Below are 23,117 nucleotides of genomic sequence, written 5' to 3'. Positions count from 1 at the left end.
TTAAGAGGGACATAAATTTTTTGATGTAATTAATGTTTGTTGTTGTTGTTGTTTGATTTTGCTGTTCGTTTTGACTCGCTTTCTTAATATTGACATATTGCAGCAATCTAATGCATCAATTTTTACTCCACTGAGTTATTTGTTTTGGAGGTTATCTTATCGTTCATACAGAATTTTTTGAAAAAGACTTGGGCTTTTTTGGGATTCGCAAAAAATAATTTTTGGGTTTTTCTATCTGTTCCTCATTTGGTAGACAATTATGCCAAAATTGTGGATGGGCGGGGTCGGAACCTTATGTGCCATTGCACATTACCGAGCCGCCTTGTTTTTTTTAACTCCAAAATGCTTCTCTATGGGGATTTCAGACAAAAAAACGGAGATTGACAAATGGTTGGCAGAAAATCGACTATATCAATTAGATCCTGAACTTTTCAAATCAGGCTGTTATAATGCGGATTGGAGGTTTAGCTTCAAGTATTGTTTCTCATTTATTTCATGCTAATGCCATAAATGAAAAAAAGCCTTTCAATTTCCGATGAGTGGCAAATGGTTCTTGCATTTTCTGTGACCAGTCAGTTGATTTGAGTTTTTTGATGGGACCAGTTTGTACTAGCAATCCCTCTGAGTCCCGTTGAGAAATCGTGAAAGCAAAAAGGATGCATTAGCGGATGTAGAAAGAAATCTTGGTTTTAAAACTTAATCCTAGTAAAAAGATCTGTTCTTCACTTCTTACAACATAAAAATGGGCTGTGGAAATTTAAAAATACACAAGTCTCAATTCTGGCGCCAATGATTAAACATACATTAAGTCAAATCTCATTCAAAGTTAAAGTCATTATGCTCAAAAAATGAACTTATTATGTACATGAAAGGTTTTTTGGAGCAACATCAATCAATTGTAATTGAAATTGCCTGATCGATAAACTTGAGACTTATTGAGATTTCCGGATTTATTTGAGTTTGAGGATTATTTATTCAGAAGCTAAGGTTCGAAGTAAATGTCACGCGTCAAAAAGTCTTTCGTGTTTTTGCACAAGATGTGCACTCGTTTTGCAAGTGCTTTAATTCGTAGCAAATTCCGCCAAATTAGCTGCTCATGTATACTGATGCGCCTAAACGTGCACTACCAAAAGCTTTATTTGCGCTAGCGGAAAAGATCCGAAATTTTTAGTCCTATGTGATAGGAACTATCTCTTCTCTCATTGAAATTTCACAGATGATAACCTCATAGGATACAGCAATAATCGGATGAGGACCATTTCGGTTTATGGTTTTGGCCTTTTCTTTTTCCCTAAAAAAGGATGTGATAAAAACCGATAAAAAGTAGTAGCACTTTGTGAGAAGAGAAATTCTTCCACTTAAATTTGAATTGAAATGCCTAATTAACGTATCACATTTCATCAGCTGAACTCGTTGGTTTTGTGATGTGGCTCTTGGCTTCCTTTTTACCAAAATCTGCAGAAGAAAACAACTGGAAGTTTAACTTAAAGATACTACATTTTACGTGAGACAAGCTCCATTGATACATTGCCTTCCACCCAAATTGCCTGGCTGCCCACTTTCATAGACGAAATTTGGCCTCTGTGTGCACTAAAACTGTTGTCCCAAGCAATGCTCCTAGAAAACGAGCGTTTCACAATTTTAACATTTTAATGAATAAAGTTACAAAGTGGTGATTACAAAGTGCCATCAAGCGAATATGCATTGTGAAACAGAGCAGACAGCTTGTTTTCCAATGCAAGTCTATTTTATGTAGTAGAGGTGACATCAAATAAACATCAAGGCAATGAACTTGCAGGAGATGCAAGTTTCCCAATTGGCAGATTTGTCATATAACCAATTGATAAATGAAAACTCTCTCTCAACTACATGCTTTGGATATTTATATAAACTTTTCCATCATATGAAAATATGAAGAATCGATGTCTATGCGTTCTTCTTTTTTACATATCTAGTAATCCACGTGGTTCACTTTGAAGTAGGATAGAGTTAACAACAGACTCAACCATAATGCGGAGTATCAGCCGTAGGTGAAAGCTACTGAAATTCGTTTCTTACTGTTGCAAAAATATTAAAGCCTCAAAATATGAGCCTCACTGTAGCGTTTTTTGTCTGAGGGAAATCCATGACTTTTTATCCAACTTGCACGTCAACTCGAAAGAGAAGAGTTTTGTAACATGAACACTGGGTATAACAAAAAATTTCATACCCTAACGTTGGATAATTTGTTCTGTCTACTCAAAGTTTTCAGGCCAAAATAGTTTGTTTTTTGTTAGCTAAAAACATCACGTTTTAGTCAATTTCTTACGGCGTAGTTCACTCAGTCAAGTTAAAATCTTTACGCGGGCACAACACCAGAGCCTGAATAATCAGGTAAAACCTCACTCAGCTGAAAACTTCGTTTTTGCAGTTTGCTTTTGCCTGTTGAATTTTTTTTCCGTTGATGCCTTAGTTGCTCCACTTGTTGAGTAAGACAGCAGTTTGTATTTCACTGTCCGGATCGGCGGACCAAACGTAACGGCTGCTCTCCTTGTGTTTCACACAGAAAGTTTTACACCGCCCAGCTCAGTCTGAGTGGTTACAAAATCTGTCCGTATACTTCGTTTTTGCAGTTCGCATTTGCAACTGTATATCCGCTATGTTTTTACCGTTGCATTACGATTCAGTTTGTAACTATTTGCTAATCTGAGTTTTTAAGTATCGAATCGGACTGGATTTGCTACAGATCACACAAAACGGGATCTCTATATGTACACCACTTCAATCCGATAGACAAAAAAAACGAAGACAAAATATATGTCTAAGGCCTGTTTATGCAAAAATATTTAAACTAAATTTTAAGTTGGTTTTCGTTTTGTACTAACGAGTTGACATACGAGAAGCTGGGGTACGTAACAATTGAATTACAGCTCCAATAATTCGTAGATACAAGACACAGTAACAAATAATATACTGCTTAAGAAAAAATTTCAATACAGGACACAGTAAAAATTTACTATAACTAAAACCTGGACTTATACGATGACGAATAGACAATTAATACAGAAGTGTTTTCCCTATCTCACTTTTTATGCTGATGTATTTTCCTAACCATGTTGTGAAAGCTCGCCGCCAACATCGCCGGCCCTGTTTTCCTTCGTGAAAACATCTTCAGTTGGTAGTACTAGAGCAAATTTCACCACAGGCCTCCTGTAGACCCCGTCATTTGTTTGAAACGTCGCCAATCGAATTATACCGTCGAGACCTTTGATGAATTATACTGTCGGTTTCAATAACTCGACCAAGTTTGTAAAACCTTCGTTTGTCAATATCTTATACTAAACACACAAGATCACCACGTTGAAGACTTCTGTCCGTTGTAGACTGCCAATTCTTTTGACTGTTCAAGGTTGGCAAGTACTTTTTACGGAACCTTTTTACTAAATCGGTAGCACCAGAACTGACCGGTGTCAGGGGTCTAGCATTCAACGTCTGTTCAAAAAGACACATCGTGGTAGATAGAACATCTTCCGTGACTGATCGATTACCCAGCACTGTGTACCTCGCCTTCTTGCCACTCCTAACCAGTCTTTCCCACACTCATCCAAAGTTTGGTGCTGCATGTGGCTTGAACTTCCCTCTGATACCTTGTTGAATCAGATGTTCTTCAATTCGTTTCAATTTCCATGCTGCTATTTACTCTGCCGATTCTGTTTCAGTTGCAACGAAGTTTCTCCCGCTAATCATTTTGACCGGTTTGCTTCTTCGAGGAATGAATCGCATAATTGCGTTCAGACAACTATCAGTGTCTAGTTTTGATACAATCTCTATTTGTAGCGCTCGTACATTAAGGCATGTGAATAGATAGCACCTACGTATTTCGTTTCTGCGACAAATCTTTACTGTGAATGGTCCCAAATAGTCTATGCCCCCAGTCGAGAACACTGTTGATGCGACTAATCGTTCTTCGGGTAGATCTGCCATTACAGATGCCTTTGTTTGAACTCTTTCCTTTCGACATATATTGCATTTGTTTTTGACCGATTTCAAAGCATTTCGTATGCCTAGGATCCAGAACTTTTGCTGAATTATGTTTCTGACATGTCCAGTATCTTCGCGATGACCATTTTTAAGTTCATTTCGCAAGAATAATTCAACCACATGGTGCTTCCAATGTAACAGTATTGGACGCTTGGTTTCGAAGTTCAGTTGACTCTTACATATTCTGCCTTGGGCACAAATATATCCTTGCTAGTCAATGAATAGGGAAAACTGGAGGGTTTTGCTGTTTTTGGAATTTCCTTTTCAGCTTTGAAAGATTTCACTTCTTCAGCATACTGTTTCTGCTACAATAGTCTGACGATGCTTGCTTGTGCACCCTCTGTTTCTTTAACAATTATAGTTTTTATTGCCAGCTGGTGTTTTTTGAATACGCGCTGCACGTATTCTTTTTTATTTACCAGTCGATTGAAATCGTTGAATCGTTCCCACAGAATCATCGGCTTTTTTCCTCAACCATTGCTGAGGAGATCATTTGGTCGTTTTGTTCGTCTGAAGCAAATGTTAAATTCACCTGTTCAGGTCATTCAATCTCTGATTGCCTCAAACAGGCCGGCTCAGTGAGCCATTCATTTCTCTTAAGTCCGTCAACACTGATCGCTCGAGTCCCGTTTTCAGCTGGATTGTTAATACCACTCACGTGATTCCACTCTGAAACATTATTTTTATCTGAAATTTCAGCTATTCTGTTTGCAACAAACACCTGTTGCTCACGTTGGGAGATATGAATCCATTGCAGAACAGTAGCGGATTCCAAAAGTTACAACTGTGAATCTTCGATTCGTGTTCCTTCAATATTTTTTCTTTCAGTCTCACTGCCATCACTGATGCTTGTAGTTCCAAGCGTGGTATGGAGAGATGTCGTATTGGTGCGAGTCTACACTTTCTGATTACAAAAGCTAAGTCTGCTGAGTATTCTTTGGGCTTTGAACGTAGGTATACAACTGCGCATATTGTGTCTTAAGATTTGACGGCAAACCCATGAAGTTCCCAATTATTATTGGCTGTAAGTACCTCCTAGCAATGCTGGTTTCTGCTACTTCTGAAAAACTGAACTTTCCACTTCAGAAATTCTTCTTCTTCTACTCTTCAGGAGTCGTCTCATATGAACACTGAATGGTGCAAACAGTCCAAGAAGATCAAACAAGGAAGAACCTGGAGGTAAGATCTTCCTTTGTGTGATTGGGGTCTCAACTTCTTTGCTTGGATCTCTAAAACCTTGTAGACTATCATCGGTAACCGTCCACTGATGCCCATGCTCGGATGAACATTCTTTGCAGAGTTCTACTTCAACCTGCTTTGTGTTGCTTATTAATCTTCAGTGCTTTGGAATTGCGTTGGTTACCACGTCGCTGTTGGTGATCCACTTCTTCAGTTCAGATTCATGTTTCGAGAGAAGAGGTTGCAGCTGTTTGAAAATTTTGATTGCTTCTTCAGTTGATCCGACTTACTTGACTAAATCGTCCACGTAGAAGTCGTTTTGGATTGCTTTTGCTGCAATTGGCAATCCGTCCTCATTATCAACCGCTTCTCGGTTCAGAGCGTAGCTAGCACACGTTGGTGAGCTCTTTGCTTCAAAAACATGACGTTGATACTCGTGAATTTGGACAGGTTCGTTCATTGTTGGTCGCCACAAGAATCTCAAGCAGCTTTTACCTTGTTCAGGCACTTGCACTTGCAAAAACATTGATTCAATATCTGCCGTTAGGGCTATCGCTCCCTCTCGAAATCTGAATATTGTTTCCATCAATCCGTGTAATAGACCGGGTCGGGGTAATAGCTTGTCATTGAGGTATACATCATTGTACTTGACTGCAGCGTTGCAAACACGGCGAAATTCACCTGAATTGTTGGGGTTCAGTACTGGATGGTGTGGCAAATGCCATTCCTTTCTGAAAGAAACTTTGACTTCCGATGTGTACAGAATCTTCACAGATCCCTTTTCAACGTGTGCTTCAATTGACTGTTGATAAATTTCTTTCAAATTCGGGTCCTTTTGGAGTCTTCGTTCCAATGAGTAGAGATGCCCTATTCGTACCGCTTGCTTGTAAACTTTGGTGTGCACTGTAGAAACTTCTGAGCTCACTGCTTTTTCGTAGATTGACCTACAACATTAATTTTGGAAGCATAAGTTTCTATGACCCAACATGATTGGATATTTTCTGCCAATTTCACATCTTCTGTGTAGGCGAAATGACAATTTGACCTTTCTTGCCTGTCATGGGACCACTTACTACCCATCCATTGTTGCTGAGCTTATATTAACGGCATGACTACCCTCATCCATTTGGTTTTCTGAGTGTAGCAGTCTGTTGTGCTTTTTGGTACATCCATTATACCTACGGGTGGACTTTGAAATCTTTGATTGCATGCCCTTCCCCACGACATCCATAACATAAATGTTTTTTTCTCACTGCTGCATACCGATCGGTGACATCCATTTTCTTAAATATTGGACAGTTCCATATTTTATGTGTGCCATCTAGTAGTGGACAATTGTTGTTTTCCTATTCGAACTCGCCATAACACTTGACAATTTTGAGAATAGTTTTTCCTTGTTAGCTTTTGGTCGATCATCTTCCTTTTGTTCGCTCTTAGTTGATGGTATTGCTTCATAGACCAAAGCCATTCGAGCTAATCACTTTTCAAGGAGAATGAGGTCGGGTTTATGTTCTTGGCACTCGTCAACGAAGAAGAACCACTTTTCTTTCAAGTTTGGAGGCAGTTTTTCAATTGCTACTTGCAGTGTTGAACTTGAGTGCAGGCCGCCCGCATAATTGTTTTGCTTCAGCACATTAACAGGGATGCTGATTACTATTGAGTAATTTAATAAAGCCGTTGAGTCGTGCATTCGAAATGGTTGTTGTTTGCGCAATGAGTTAAGTTGAGCGTCGACAATTAGTTAAGGTGATCCAAACTTCCGTCCCAGGACTTCCCACGCTTGGGCGTAGAACTCTCCCGATTAGCGCATTCCTGATTCAGCTGACTTTGCTTTACCTGTCAACAAAGATTTGAAGTAGATCATTTATTCTGAGTCAAGTATAATGCAAGGGTGAAACGTTGTTTTGATCATATTTGACCCCTCCGGCCACTCTAGGGGGTTTCCGTCGAATGAACACAACTTCAAATTAGGTAGCTGACTAATACTGCTTGGTTTATTACGTATAAACTTTTCCTATTCCCGGGATGGGCTGGCACGCTCTCCGCTTGGTGACCTTGACTTAAGTTATCTTTCGCCATTGAAGTTTACCCTGGGATTTTTGTTGCCGATCCTACTTTTCGCACGCTGGAAACTATAATCGTTCATGTTGGAGAATTTATCCGAGTTGTCGAACCAACCGGAAACATCTTTGTTCTTTGGGGTTTTCCAATATAATGGTGAATACTAGGGGCTTCGAATACTACGGGCTGCACTATCATCGGAATATAATCCTATTGCGCCAAGAGCTTCTTTCTCGTATTCCAGTGTCAGTGCACCTTCTTCTTCAAAAAGTGGCATTTCCATTTCAAGCTCTTTCCCTTTCGATTCTATTTCAATTTTTTCAACCTCATTTTTGATGCGAAGCATTTCCCTAGAGCCACTAGGTTTTCTGTGTTTTTAGCTTGTGTATCAGACAACGCCTTTGAATCAATGTCGTTGTTTGGGTTTTCATTTTCAACAGGTCGTTGACAAACTCCTACAACATACTTTGAAGTCTTAGCGGCAGCTGGTTTTGCATCGCTCGTCAATTGCATGGTTTGTTTCTGTTGATCCGTCATGTTTAATTCTCCGTGAAATTATGGTTACCAATCTGCGTTTAATGTTTGCAAGAAATTTAGTTATTCGGTGTCCTGACGTTCAAACTCTTCTCGATCACGAAGAGTTTTTGCTCGCTTCCGTAGGAGAATGCAAAAATAGTCGTCAAGATTCAGTAGCTGTTGAAAGATGGTTGTGAATTTGCTTGATCTATCGTTGTTTCTGATTAGCTCCTGGCCCTCCTGAATTTTTTCTTCTAGTTGTTTTGGGCAGTTGCTAGTCTGTCTATGCAATTGTTTTGACTCTGTGACGTAGTCACATTTGTCTGTGTTTTGGGAATATAGCTTGAATATCTTCAGTACCTTTGTTTGTTGGCTTTATTTAAGCTTTGCCATTCAACTTCTAATGCGCTTTGCCTAATTCGTTTTGCGTCGTTGAATTGCCTGCTGAGTTTTGTTCTATACGTTGATGCTTTGGTCGCTCAACTTGTTCAGTTAGACAGCAAACTGTATTCCACTGTCAGGGTCGGCTGACCAAACGTAACGGCTGCTCTCCTTGTGTTTCACACAGAAAGTTTTAAACTACCCAGTTCAGTCTGAGTGGTTACAAAATCTCTCCGGATACTTCGTTTTTTCAGTTTGCATTTGCAAATATATATCCGATATGTTCCTACCGTTGCACTACGATTCAGTTTGTGATTATTTGCTAATCTAAGCTTTTTCAGTGTCTAATCGGACTGGATTTGCTACAGATCACTCAATGAGGTATCTTTATATGTGTACTAGTTCAATTCGATAGGAAAACAAATCGAAGACAAAGATATATGTCTAAGACCTGTTTATGCAAAAATGCTTAAACTTAAATCTATGTTGGTTTTGGTTTTTGTACTCACAAGTGTAAATACGAGAAACTGGGGTTCTTAACAATTGAATTACAGCTCCAATAATTCGTAGATACAAGACACAGTAACAAATAATATACTGCTTAAGAAAAAATTTCAATACAGGACACAGTAAAAATTTACTATAACTAAAACCTGGACTTATACGATGACGAATAGACAATTAATACAGAAGTGTTTTCCCTATCTCACTTTTTATGCTGATGTATTTTCCTAACCATGTTGTGAAAGCTCGCCGCCAACATCGCCGGCCCTGTTTTCTTTCGTAAAAACATCTTCCTCAGTTGGTAGTACTAGAGCAAACTTCACTACAGGCCTCCTGTAGTCTCCGTCCTTCTTTTGAACTGTTGCCAATCAAACTATACCGTCGGGACCTTTGACAGTTTCATTTACTCGACCAAGTTTGTAAAACCCTCTTTTGTCACTATTTGATTCAAACAGAGTCAAGTTGACATCGAGTTTCCATCAATTTGCTCATAAACATAAACATGCTTAATTGAAAACTTAATCAGCTCAGCCTAACAAAATTTCAATCATCCTATTTGTTTTTAATAAAATGAAGCAAAATATTGATTTGTTTTGGTTGCCCCAATTGAATTATTCTCATCATACTGTTAGTTGGGCGCCATTTCCAGGTAGTTAGTTTTATAAAACTATATCTGACAATTTTTTCGTTTATAATGAAATACTATTTACAGAGTTTCTTCCTGCAAATTTAATTAATAGTAGTAAATTCGTTCTGGAACTGATACCAAACGACAGAATAAGCATGCAATCAGTAAACTGTTATCAGTTTGCAAGAGCACCATTAGACTATTGCAGTCTGTTCTCTGGTAACTTGATATATATTGAGAGCATTTCTGTTACCAAAAAATTGCGAGTAATTCCAGATTCTCATATATTTAGACATCTCTAATACCATGGAAATAAGAGTCCATTGTTTTTGCCAAGTAGTAGAAAACTTTTCAATACACATATCTCATATTTAACTAAAAGTGTGTGAATTTTTTTGGGGCTAATGTAGTTATTTACCTCTGGATGGGCATGTATTTGTCTTAAAACAGCTGCAAGAAGCTTCAAAAGCTTGTAGATATGAAGGTCCCTCACTAAGAGTATTATGTATTTTGATCGCAATTTGAGTGTCGATTCGAGTTGTCTGTGTTAAAAACAATACGGATCAACATTTTCTGTTGATTTTCAACTTTTTCTATTACTCTTTTACTAGCAAAACCATACACCAGTATGCCATACTGATGGATTTGTCTGTATAAAGGTTTTATATGCTCTAAAAAATGACGATGAAGGCAAAAACTTTTACGAAGAAGGGATTGAATTTTGCTGATGTTGGTTATCTATCGATAAGAAATTTTGGTTCATGGCAATCCTTCTTCAACTGTTATTTGATTTCGTAAAAATCTCGGGGTTTTTCTCATAGCTCCTGAGAATTTTATGTTCAAAGAATTCCTGCTTCTTATGTTTTATCTTAGCTTTGACTTGTGTTTTTTCTTTTCCAATTCCAAAAGTTATTGAGGGTTGGTTCGTTTTTATACCGTTGTTAGAACTGTTGTTTTAAATTTCTAGCTTTTTTTACATCATTGTCAATCCAGTCTCTATGTTTTTTGTTAGCTTTCTTGAATTTGAGGGGTAGGAAAGTGTTGAGTGTATTTTCGAAAAATGAATTGAACAAAATAAAAGCTGAGTTCAATTCCATTAGGTGAAAATTCTGCTTTTGTTCATTAAGGGCAATGTTTGGTTTGTAGTTGAAAAATAGGTTGAAGTCTTCTTGATTAAATTTTTCCAGTTTCGTACTCTGAATGCGTTTTCTGTATTCATTGTTAAGGAGGTGGGCATTTTCAACTTAACTAAACTGTGGTCACTAATACTGTATAATCCTGGACATGTATGTTGCACTCAAAATCCAAAAAAAAAGACTTTTAGGCTTGTCGCCGTGTTACCTGTAGTTCTTGTGTGGTAGAGATTCTTCGTAATCGTCAGAACAAATGCCTCCAATAAAAATTCAAACTCGTTGATTCATTCGTAGCCAAAGGCACGTTTATGTTAAGGTCCCCACATTACAAAATATTCCCACTCAGGTATCTCAGAGATGTTAAATAATCAATAAGTTTTTTATGAAACATGTTATGGGGCATTTGTGGTGACTTACAGAGAGCTGTGAAATCGAGGATACTTTTTGGGTTTGTCTGATTTTGCAAGGTTAAAATTTGCCAAAGGTTTAGCCCGTTTTTACAGAAACTGAAGTTCCGCCTGCTCTGCGAGCTGGATTGCACATTATTGCTGAATTGAAACCATCAAGCTTATAGACGTTTGCCGGTGCACTATCTTTCAACCATGTTTCGGTCAGAACAATTGCAACAACTTTTCCAGGGTTATTGTCTTCTTTCAGAACAACTCTAAACTCATCCAAATTTTTACTTGCTGACCTTATGTTTTGTAGCAGTACGCTACTTCTTTCAGATGTCAGATCTTGCATTTCAGTTATCCAGAGCGTCATTTATTGTTTTTTTAAATATCTGCTCCAAATTCTCTTGATGTAACCAGAGAAGGAAAGTCATCTCTGATCACAAACTGTCTATAACCAACTTCTTCTTTTTAGTTTGTTATCTAGCCAATTAACAGAAAGAAAAAAATGAAAAAAATGGAAATAAGAAGAAATGGAGGCCTGAAGAGAAGGCATCACTCCCGGATGAGAGTAGGAAGGTCAACTCTCATCTGTCATTTAAATTTCAAAAAAGTAATTACAGAGACTCTTGTTTTTTATTCATTACCTATCTTTAAATTGAATGATGGCATTCTCCTATCTCAACCCCTATCTTATACCTCAGAAATGCTCTTGATAAACGTGATCATAAACTCGAACAAATTAAAAGAGGCAAGTTAATTGCTTTAAGTCAAAAAACACAATTGGAACACAAGAAAGAATTGTCTAATTAAGCTGCTATAACACATGAAAAAAAATTTAAATACAATAGATTGCACGAGACAAGAGTTATTTTATGTTTATTGTGAAAACATTAATACATACTGGAAGTTTGAGCATTAGCTTTCTCAAGAAAAACTTTTTTCTGATCAGGCGACAAAGAATGAAACATAGCTCCAGTTTTTTCAAAATCGTTTAGAGCATTGACACCACGTTTGAAAGTAGTGCTAGCACGGGCCTTATTGTTAGGAGGATATGGTTAAGGATCGCGAAAGACGGGCTTATGCAAGTTTTTCAAGTCCTCAAAATTGTTAATAGCAACATATTTTGTGTTCCCAAAAATAACTAAACAAACCGCATTGATAGTAAAATTCTTGGTAACAGTCACCTATCCAAGCTTATCAACGGAACTTTTTAAATCTATTTCAAAACTAGGTAAACAATAATTTACAACAGTAAACAAAAATTTTTGCCGTTCAAAGGGTTTTTTGAGTTGTACTCTTATGACTTTTTTGGAGGCGGAAAAAATGGCATCCTTGTCATAAAAATACACAAATTTGACGATTACAAGCTCGTTAAGATTCGCAGTCATAGAAGCACTTGGCAAAATATGACAGGCTTAAAGGCGGTCTTCCGACATAAAGTTTATGTTCAAAACGTTTTTGAAGAATTCTACTAGGTTATCTAACAGCTTTTGTTGGTCTCGGGGGGGGGGGGGGTTATAACCAAGCAGTCCTTCGATATATAGCGTTTAGTGGCCCTGAGTGGGTCATTGATTTCCCCCAGCATAGAAGATTTATTGCAATTGATTACCGGTTGCCTGCTTATTTTCGCCAACTTTCCGGTCCCTTTCCATCAAAAACATGCGTAATTCTTCGTCCTGCATACTGGCCAGGGCTCGGTTCTTTGCTAATCTCCTCTGAACTCATATTGCAGGTATAAGTTGATAATGAACACCGTTGTTCTTTAATTTTTGTACAATAGTGGGCCTTTGTTAAAGAGAATTCAGAACTTTCGACGCAGAAAATGAGCAATTTTGTGTTCAGTTTTAGGCGCTTTTCGGTCAACTGCTTAACTCGACTACATTTTCGGTCATTATAAAAGATACCTACAATTTTTCACCCACATACAATTTTTAAATCAGATTGAAGGACAAAGAGGCTCGGTAATGTGCTTGCAAAGAAAACGTTCTACTCCAATCTAATCATATATTTGCACCAATTAAATAAAAACTGTTTTCTTTTCGAAGCAAAAGTAAGAATACTTCATAGTTTGTAAAAAGATTATCTCCAGCCTTTTAAAAGAAAAACGAGGCTAATATTTGGTTCTTCGCTAGTTGTCTAAACAAACGGAAGGGTTTGGACAGCAGTCAAGCACCGTTCTTTTTTTGATCTGTTCAATGTTTTTTCAAACAATTTTGGTTTTCATTAAGTTTTTGTTTATTATTTTGACCGAAAAGAGCATAAAATTTAGCAAATTTGGTCAAACCGTCCAATAAATTTGACAAAAAATAACAGCAACAGTGCAATTAATTTTCCTCACCTAAAAGGTTTTCTCGTGATATCATCTACAGTTTTCTGTGATGAACATATTGATCGGCCGAAATTTACTTAACAAGAAAACAGCTGAGTATGTTGCTCCTCCCCCTAATACGTAGACTGGGATATAAAATTTTTGCGTTTTTGCTGTTCAGTGCCTGTAAGCAGTACGTACTGTTGTCATTTTTTAACAAAGCACTAATATGTGAGCGAATTTACTTGGGTTAGAAAGCGATGTTCGTTATACAATCGTAGAGACCGAGCTTTTTAAATTGGATTTCTTTCACATTTCTTTGTGCCGCCTCTGAGCAGTTATTGCCATCTAAGTGGACTGAAAAAATTTCGAAGAGTTTGAGATTAACGCAATTAAGAGCTATATAAAAGCCATTTTGGTTAGTGATATCCAGTATTCAAGTTTTCCAATTCGGCCATGGAAATAGCCTTTAATGAATATGAATACACAAAAACCTAAAAAACTATCTCTTCTATTATTATTTAATGCATGCTTTTCGGTGAGTGTTAGGTCTTAATTTTTCTAATTAAAGTAGTACAATTTTCAAGTGTCGATGCATACCGATGAAAAAGGTAAAGCAATTGACTTGACAATGACAATAACGCCTATGGTTTATGCGGCAAAACCTTTTAAACACGTTCGTGGTCGGCAATACGATGCAAATAAGTTTAACAGTTGAAGAATTAATTGCTCTGTCATGTGAGTTTCAAGTACTATCAATTTCACAACTGAGCTTGATTAATTTTCTCACTCACCTGCGCTTTATATGAAAATTGGTTAAAGCCCCATTCAAACTTTTGGCGTTTTGTACAAACCATAGTTTCAACTGACTCGGCCTTTGAGCATTATTCTTTATCAGCAAATTAATTAATCAGTTACAATAGCAAACAAATTATTCAATAATTCAGCAATAATATACTGACAACTGGTAGAAAAACCGTAAACGATTAAAATTTAATTATATTATAAAGTCGTTGAAAAAGTTACAAAGATCTGTATAGGTGAAAACTGGCGCGCAGTGTTTCTGAATTTTTAAAATTTGAGCTGATTGCTTTATTGACCAGTTTGCAAAAATAGTGTTTAATTCCTAATGGCGACCAAACCTGTGCTGAAGAAGCAGTCAGCCCGGCCAGCATCCGAACCTGACATAGAACCAGAGGAGGTGATGAGAGCCCTGGAGAAACAGATGCTGGACTCTTTATACACAAGGGAACTGTTTCTACCTCTATAACTCGATAGGACCATGCCTTATTGAATTTTAACCTTAAAATGAGCTAAGCAGATGCCAATAGAACCAAAAGTGAAAGTCATGGACAAATGAGCTAAAGGCGCAGCTCTTCTACAGTCAATGGGGGCATATTTCCTTTTCCTTAGGAATTTTTCCATCCAAAATTGGGCGAGGGGCTTCCGTGGGTTTGTTCCAAAACCGCCTCGGCGAGATTTTGATAGGATTCGTTTTAGATATATGAAATTTTCTTTCACGTTATTCAGACATATCGAGTTTCTTAGCATCATTTCTAAGTTGATACTTCTTATGTGTGAACAAATCTCTTGTTCTCGCAAAGATAACTAAGCAGAAAGAATGGTAGTCAAACTCTTTTTTGAGAAATTTACTTTGTATCCTGTTTTTTTTTAATATAGTGCCGAAACCATAACCGTCAAAGAAATTATGCAATGCAGGTTTGCCGTGAGGGGGCGACGTTTCAAATGGACGACGCCGAAATTTTGATTCAAATGGACGACGAAAAAATTAATAAATGCAAAATTTCAATGTGTAATGATAATTTGGTTCTACCTGATGGGCCAGTTGTGATAGATTGGGGTGCGTTCACTCGTTCGTTTGTGATAGATTCATATTAAGTCCGACGAGCCGCTGAGGCAAGGCCATGGCCCTCGAGTCATTATGGATAATTGTGGCTACATTATGGATTAAATGTTCAAAATTTCAATGTTTAACTGAATTAACATTCAGAATGCATTCATTTGTTGTCCAGTTGAAACAAAATACAGTGTCGTGAATTTGATTTGTAGTCCTGTTGATGCCACCTTGAGAAAGAATCCTCGATGGCACAATGGTGTTCTCCCATTTAAGCTGCCTCAAAGTGTCCGACTGTAGTGTCGTCCAATTGAAACGTCGTCCTGTTGATCGGCTACCGGCAACGACAACAGCTGAAGATAAACCAATTAAAATGCCCTCTCCCATGTATAAATCCGAATAATTTTACTCGCCTCTTATGTGTGACAATTCGTACAAGGCAGCGGACACTAATATATGGATATTGATAATAATTAACGGACACAGTTCCCCATTCAGTAATCCAAAAGAGGAACTGGAAAAGTTAATACAGAAGGCGTCAATAATGGAAAATCTGTTCGATTTACACTTCCGTGATCATCATGGGTACACGTTACTTGGCAACGCGGTGCGACTGGGCCAGTTGGATGTCGTGCAGTTTCTGGTTGGCGAGCGCAACTTCAAAGTGAAAGAAGAATTGACAATAGCAGTTGAGGTAGATTTCAAAGACTGTGTTGACTACTTCATCAAACGTCAACCGGAGCTCGTTGGTCGAAAGGTATAGCAATAGCGTCTATAGCACTTTTAAAAACGTCTTCGGCAAAAACTCTATTCTTTTTCAAAAATTGATTAATTTTAAAATTGATCATTATAATCGATCATATGACGTTCTTCATTAGTTTTGCCCGATAGATCAACCAACATATAATAGCGTATGTAAATTCATAACAAGCGTCTACCGGTTTTCAATATTTGACCAAATTCACTCACGCTGATTACCAAACTTTGCTTTTCTTCTAATATTGCATTATAAAATTGAGCCCAATATAAGACTCATCACGCAAATTAAAAATGTCTGGTCCGTATATCGAAATTCGGCTAAGAATTATTTATTAAGGGTATTTAAAAACCACATTATAGGCGTAACTTCACAACTTTTGGAAACGTCTTGTATTGTGTTCTTGGGTGGACTGAGAGCGATAGTCACTTTTGAAGAGAGTTGATCCCGATTTTAAAATGACCTGACCAAAATATCACTTATTTCGAAATCTGTGCATCCCATGTTTTACAAAATTTGATGCATAATCCGCAAAAACAAAACATAGCCGGAAGAATTCCACAAACGACCCGAAGAAAGCAAAGAAACAACCTATGCCCAAAAACAATACCTAGTATGACCTCTTATGAGAATTTTAAAAATAATTGAATTCAGTCATGAAAAAATAAGCTTTTAAGAACAACGTGAACTGCGGTTAGCTAGAAAAAAAACTAATGTTTTTGTATTTCAGGGGCACATAACGCCAAAGCGAGGTGTCTTTAGGCAAGTATGGGCATTCAATTGATTGAGAACCAGTCAGAATACCCTATTTTTGAGGCTATAATGAGAACCAGCCATATGAGGCCGGTCATAATAGCCTATTTTTTCTTTGTTTTTTTTTGCAATTTCGCATCTTTTTCTCTAATATTAGACAAAATTTTAGCTTGCTATAACTTGCATAATGTTTCTCAATCATTTGAGTACCCTTGTTTGTTCTCTGGAAGAGTTTATTGTTTGTCTTCCTTAGGCCACTTGTTCAATTGCTAAGTCACTTTTGCTGACTGTCACCAGCAGCTTTCCAAAACCCCGGACTTTTGGAGTGGTTGGGCTAATTAGTGTAAAACCTGGGGCCAGCACCTGTTATAATGTTTCCAAAATTGTTTTATCTCTCTATTTCTCTGGCCAATTTTAATTCCAAATTTTTTCAAAGAGAGGTATTGAGGGGCAAATATTTGTTCTGGGAAGAAATTTTGATTCAATGTTGGTCGCTTTTTTCTGCGTTGTTTGCATCGCGAGTGGCCCTCAACATTCTTCTCTCCATTTAAATATCACTACGATATCTTGATGTTTATTCATCATCTGGCAACGTAGAATAGGATGTAACTGTCTCTTCCTCTAATAAGTGATTATTTACGTTTTCATTTTGACAAATCTGACATTTTTGTTGTAGTACCTATATTGCTTAGCTGAGTGTTTGGTTTGCTAACAGAGAGTGCGTCAGAGGGCCAATTCTTTATTTTTCTCAGTTTATGCGTTTTTGATAAACTACAGATTATAAAGTTTCTTTCTAATGGAACAAGTTTAACAGTTTTTATTACACGTTCTACTAAACCATTTTTACGGTGATTATTGAGGGGATCTTCTAGAATATCAACATTGTTTCGCAAGCAAAAATAATTACTTTATTACCATTTAGACATATTGCCTGGTCAATTCAAATTGATTTGTGAACTCCATGTTTTTAAACTTAAATGTCTAAAAGCTTTATTACATTTGGACCGTTTGTTTTATCAATCAATTCAGCAGTTGGGTAATTTAAAAATCTTTTGTTACAAGGAATTAGATTTACATAACCGTTAACATCCAAAACCTGTCCCTCAAAGTCTAGTTGAAGCTCTTGTTGTGACTAACTTTATGGGGTAAACAATTCTTAGCAGGTAAAATTGATTTTAAATTTCTACCATACAAGGTTAACATTCGGCCAATTTTACGACACGTTCCGTTTCCTATATGACAACAAGAAGTGCGTGGCCATGCATATTAGTCTCACGTTCACAGATGGCTGATGTGGAGATCATCTATTAGGGTAACACGCAGCCACCACTTTTGGTATAGCTACCTTTTCGTCGATTCAAAGGCAACACAATTTACGAGCGTAATTCTGGAATCAGCAGATATACGGATTTGTTGCCTATATTCGGTCTTGGTTTTCATCTGGGTCGGGAGCAAAATAAGGGCTTATTTAGTTTTGCATCTTGCGTCGGGTTTCTTGGGCTACCATAATGAGCGGTGTATATTGAGTCGACGAAAAGCCGAATTATTGACAAATTATGCTCGGCGAATTATGCATGAATGGTGCTTGAGAGTTTTTGATCTTAGTTCAAAGCTCTACAAAATGTGCCCTTGTTTTTGGTTCTTTTAAAGATTTCTTTTTCAGTTAGAAAAAACTGATCGGTAGTGTGATTTTGCACATAAAGCATTTAGTTTACTTGTTGTTGGTGATTTTTGCACTTATGTAGGGAATATGATTTAATTGGCGCCAAATTAACAAATTTTAAGCTAGTACATTGCGGCGCGCAAAAAGGTGCTTCCTTGAAGGTGGTTTGAAATGATTATTTGGAGCGGTTTTTTGAAATGAGAGTAATTTGTTTACAGGTAATTGCGATACAAATTGGGCATTTTTCAAAATATCTGAATTGTAAATGTCAACTGCATCTGATAATTGCATGTATCTGTAAGTATGAATTGCTTCTAATAATTACATGGTTTGTTTATTGGAGTGGTTTTTTGAAATGAGATTAATTTGTTTGCAGGTAATGGGGATTCAAAGTCGACAATGTTTCAAATGATCTGAATTGTAAGTGCACATTGATTCTGATAATTGCACAGCGAGAAGCATTAAATTTTTGCATGCATACGTGCGACTGGGAAATTTCAATGGAGTCAACTGAGCTTGAATCTGTGCTTTTTGTAGGTGTGATTTTGCAATTCATAGTGGCTGTTCTAGGCACTCTGTGCATTTGATGTACGGTTTTTATACGAAATTTTTATCAAGAATTTTCGTCAAAATTATTTGTTGGGACTTCCGTAAAGTAGACGAAATGTTGGCAGAGTCGGGCCAAATTTTTGAGACAGTCGAATACGTGTTTCCGATTTTTTTAATCAGTGCCTTTACTTAAGATTGCATTATCATCCGCATAACAGAATGTAATTCTCATTCTAATCAAAACTTATTCTGATGCTTTTCAAAGCTCTGCAGGTATGTCTGTCAGCACGTAAAATCCAGTTTCAAGGCAATAATTAACTGTAATTTGGCCACTTATTCTGTTGAAATTGCGTTGTTTGGCTTATTGAGGCTGCCAATTTAATTGGCTCTGCGCGTACGTCAAATCTATGATTACAAAGTATAGAGTCATTTGCGACGCGGCATCACCTATCGGTTGAAAAAATGAATCTGCAAGAACATCAAAAAGTTGTACGCGGTATATATATATATATATATATATATATATATATAAATTTTAAAAATTTCTTGAGAAATTTTGAGTTTGGGTCTTTTTAAACTGTCCGATCACTGCCTGATAGTGTGACTACTATAAAAGAAGTTCATAGAATTAATTGGAACAATCAGAACATTTTTCCATATGTTCGTCTTCGAACAATTTTTGTAATACATTGTTATAATTTTTGGTATCTTAATCGCAATCCGTTTTTTTCATGATGCTTGAGCAGGAGTTTTTTATGAAGTTTTTATAAGACTATATGAGTCTTTGATTGCACAATTTGGTTTATGGGCCTGGCAAAACATTTTGCGATGCGCATTTTAATTGACAATATAACCTCATGAGGACTGAGAGAGGGCAATTGGGTAATGGCGAGCCGCAATTTCGTAATAGGGTCCGGCCAGATCAATGCTTGCTAATATTCTGATTTCATTGCGAGTCCAGTGAGCGGATTTTTAATCCGAAACTCAAAACTGATGTAAGGAACCGTCCTAGAAATTCAGTTAGCGCAATTGAAGAAAACTGTAATTGGGGTTGGTTAATACTGTCCACCCAGGACGCTTCTGTTGAATTCTTCATAATTTGCGTCACAAGTTACATCTTCAAAATAATTAAAAAAGCACTGCCGAAGTCCCAAATCAAATTGACTTCTCTATTTCCAATTGTGATGGCCATATACAAGGTTTATATTTTTTCCGTTCACTGCTTTTGTTCTAGCTGATGTCATTAGAATTGCTGTGATTCATTTGGATTGTTATGGGAATGGAATAGCACAATAATGACGGAGAATTTAGCTGAACACTGCTGTTCTACTGTATGTTTTTCTTTTGTTATTGCGATGCGAAATGGATTTTTGTCATCGCGGCGTCCACTACACTTTGACCAAATTGTTTGGTAATCCACAATTGTTGCACTGTTTGCCCCTTGAAAGGCATTGCTCTTTATGACGAGGGATCACGTTGATCACAATTTTGATCGCAATTTAGAGATTGATGCCAGATTACAAGCGGCTGATTTTGGGATGAAAATTTTGAAATCCATTTTAATGTTAATTAATTTGTTTGAAAGTTAAAGGCGTTGACGCTAGTGGAAACTATAGTATTGTTATGCGCGTCAATCATTGCTTGAATCTTCATCCCTATTTCCATAGGTATCGCCATATCTAGTGTTTTGCAAAAATCCATAATTTTTGACAAGATCCTTTTGAAGGTCGGGATTGATCAGATTTGTTATCAACCCGTCTCTGATCAGCGTTTCCTCGTTGTTCTCAAAATCACCCTCAAAATCACCCTTTTTTGCTAAAGCCCCCAAATCTCCCGTAGAAATGCGCAATTGTTTCATTTTTCAGTTATTTGGTGTTTAAGTGTACATTTTTGTCAAGCGTGATGATTTGAGGTTGGAACATTGCTTCGTCTACGACTCTCCACAAGTCTAGTGTGACGAGGTTGTCTACAAAAATATGTGAACTGTTGTAGTTAAAAACATCTCTACCTTAAATGCCGATACTTAGGCATAGTAATGAGCCTGACGTTTGGATCACGAACGCCCAACTCTTTTCCTCACATAGAATTTCTACTTCAACGATTCTCTTACATTTTTTCTGCCTAATCATCTTTTGTTCGTTTTCAGCATTGAATTGGCGTTCTGATCTAGCTAAAGATTAATGAATTTTGTCATCATAAAAAAATTTCAAAGGCAGCTGAACTTTTTAGGGATTTGGACTAAGGAATGTATCTAAGATGATGTTTTAATTGGACAAGAGAGCAAGTGTGAGATGTGTTCTCCATTTCTCCCACCTATGAATGGGATCGTGTAGGTTAGTCCCAAAAGCGTCAATTCTAAGAGGAGTTTGCTAAGCGTTTGCTAACCGCGCCATGTCATGAGTGCTTACTTTACGCTTTTTTGCGGTGCATGTTACTAGCTGTTAAACTGTTCAAATTTTTTCAGCCAGCTTCTTCAAGCGAACTTGCTATCACTATATTTACATGAGTGAAAACGCAGAAAGGAATTAAAAAAATAAAATTAAGCATCTATATGTTAGAATCAGTACAAAAGAGAATGATTACGTGAATTGATAGTCAAGTGTATAAAATAAGAACAGACAATACTTCAGAAAAGCAGCAAATAAACAACATGAAGTAATGATGTTGCGGATAAATTAAGTAATGGGAAAAATTGAAAAATAATAGGATGAACCAAATGTGACATCAAAAGAGATTTAATGGACCAAATTATGAACTCATGTTTGACAAATAATTAGAAAAAAAGTTTCTCAGTAAAAGAATTTTTTCTCTACGCCAAGCCAGCATGTCAAAAACCGCCACAACATTGACAGAAAAGAAAACTTAACATTTCCCCCTCTTTTCCTTAATTTTGAATAATTGTGTTTCATTTTTTTTTCAGGGTTCCAGAATCAGAACTAACCTGTCCAACTGGAGGTCGCAGACTAATATCAAATCGTTCGAAACCCTAAAAACCTCCGATTACGTTTTCTCCCACGAATGTCAGCTCTAATAAGGCGCTGCTACACCAAAGTTTTCTCTAGTCAGTATACTCCAGTCCATAATAACCTCTGATGAGACTTGTTACCACATTGGCCTTTGTTCAGGCTCCTGTCGAGATTTTCGTTTGAGCATTTCGTGGACTGTATGTACACCAGAAATCGTCTCTTCTTAGAAATAACCAAATTTTTATTAATTGAGACAGGCTTTAAATTTCTGTGCAGCTTACCGTTTTGGGATATCAGTTTTAGCCACAGCAAGTGAAAATAGGTTTTTAAAAATGATTTTACAGCATTATAAGAAAGCGATCAATATATACAGTTTTGTTTTTTTATTTTGCGTCAATATAGCCGTCTTATTAAATCAGCATGCCTATAAGAAGTACCGTGCACGTAATCATAGCTATACTCTTTGAGCTCTCATTGAAAAATCTGACTGGATTGCGTCGTGCTCTTGAAACCACCTATGATCTGATTTCTGAGCTCTTGAAAGCTCCTGTAACCTTTAGACTTTTATGCGTTTGAATCTGACTCCGATGTAACTTTTGTCGACCCGACCCGAGAAAGCCTCTGTTCAGAGACTGTTTTTAGCTCAAAGCTGCTTCTAAGCAGACCGTCTCTCACCGAAATGTCTTTTGATCAAACATTTGTTCAGACTTTTTTTGGCGGTATCCAGACTATGTTTTTCGAGCGCGAATGCACATGTGTGCTCTGGAGATTGGTCTTATCAGAAATGTTTTTGTTCTGGGACCTCAACTTGGGTACTTATTACTGTCACGTCCGAAATGAACGGACAACTGGATGAATGGAATATCTAGCCAAATACTTTATTAAACATTCACACCTTTTTCAACGGTCATAGGATGTTTTGGCTATTCAGTTTTGTTCTCTAAATTTGTTGTTTCTTCCAGGTGTTGGCGGGGACTGTATGCAGACCTGGCACTTCTCCTGTCATGATGGCATCTCTCATGGAAAATGAGTCCATGCTTAAATTCCTGTTCGCCCGAGGAGCCAGACCACTGGAGCTTCCAGAATATGACCCTGGAGACATGAACAACATCATTCGATTTGACGCAATCTATCAAACACTGCTAGCATTGTCGAAACCAGTGTACTTGTGTATAATGAACGAAGACCCTGTTATGGTGGCTTTTAAAATCGCTGAGAAGTGTCAGGAAATTGCAGCACTAATTGACGTTGCAAAAGATGACCTTCTCAAAATAAAGGAATTATTCCTTTATTGCCCTCAATGCCCAGCCCAATACTTAATTAGTAATAATAACTCATAATTGTGTAACTCCTTCTCTACTTTTTTGCAAAGCACAGTACATGGAAATGTATTATCGGGTGCGTGTGGAAACCCTACAAAAAATTCTACACAAAGTGGTTAGATGAGGG

At 37.2% G+C, this 23,117-nt stretch overlaps 1 protein-coding gene across 1 annotated transcript; it reads left to right on the top strand.

The window, feature by feature from the left end:
* Positions 1 to 15,398: 15,398 nt before the first annotated feature.
* LOC142334956 (uncharacterized) lies at positions 15,399 to 23,008 on the top strand. Its single transcript, XM_075383284.1, has 2 exons — positions 15,399 to 15,737; positions 22,631 to 23,008. Exons 1-2 carry the CDS (start codon positions 15,399 to 15,401, stop codon positions 23,006 to 23,008), a joined length of 717 nt encoding a protein of 238 aa, XP_075239399.1.
* Positions 23,009 to 23,117: the final 109 nt, after the last annotated feature.

The sequence above is a fragment of the Convolutriloba macropyga genome, chromosome 2 (assembly GCF_964194025.1).
Source record: "Convolutriloba macropyga chromosome 2, txConMacr16.3, whole genome shotgun sequence".
Lineage (NCBI taxonomy): Eukaryota > Metazoa > Xenacoelomorpha > Acoela > Convolutidae > Convolutriloba > Convolutriloba macropyga.
This window is presented reverse-complemented; position numbering and strand designations above follow the sequence as displayed.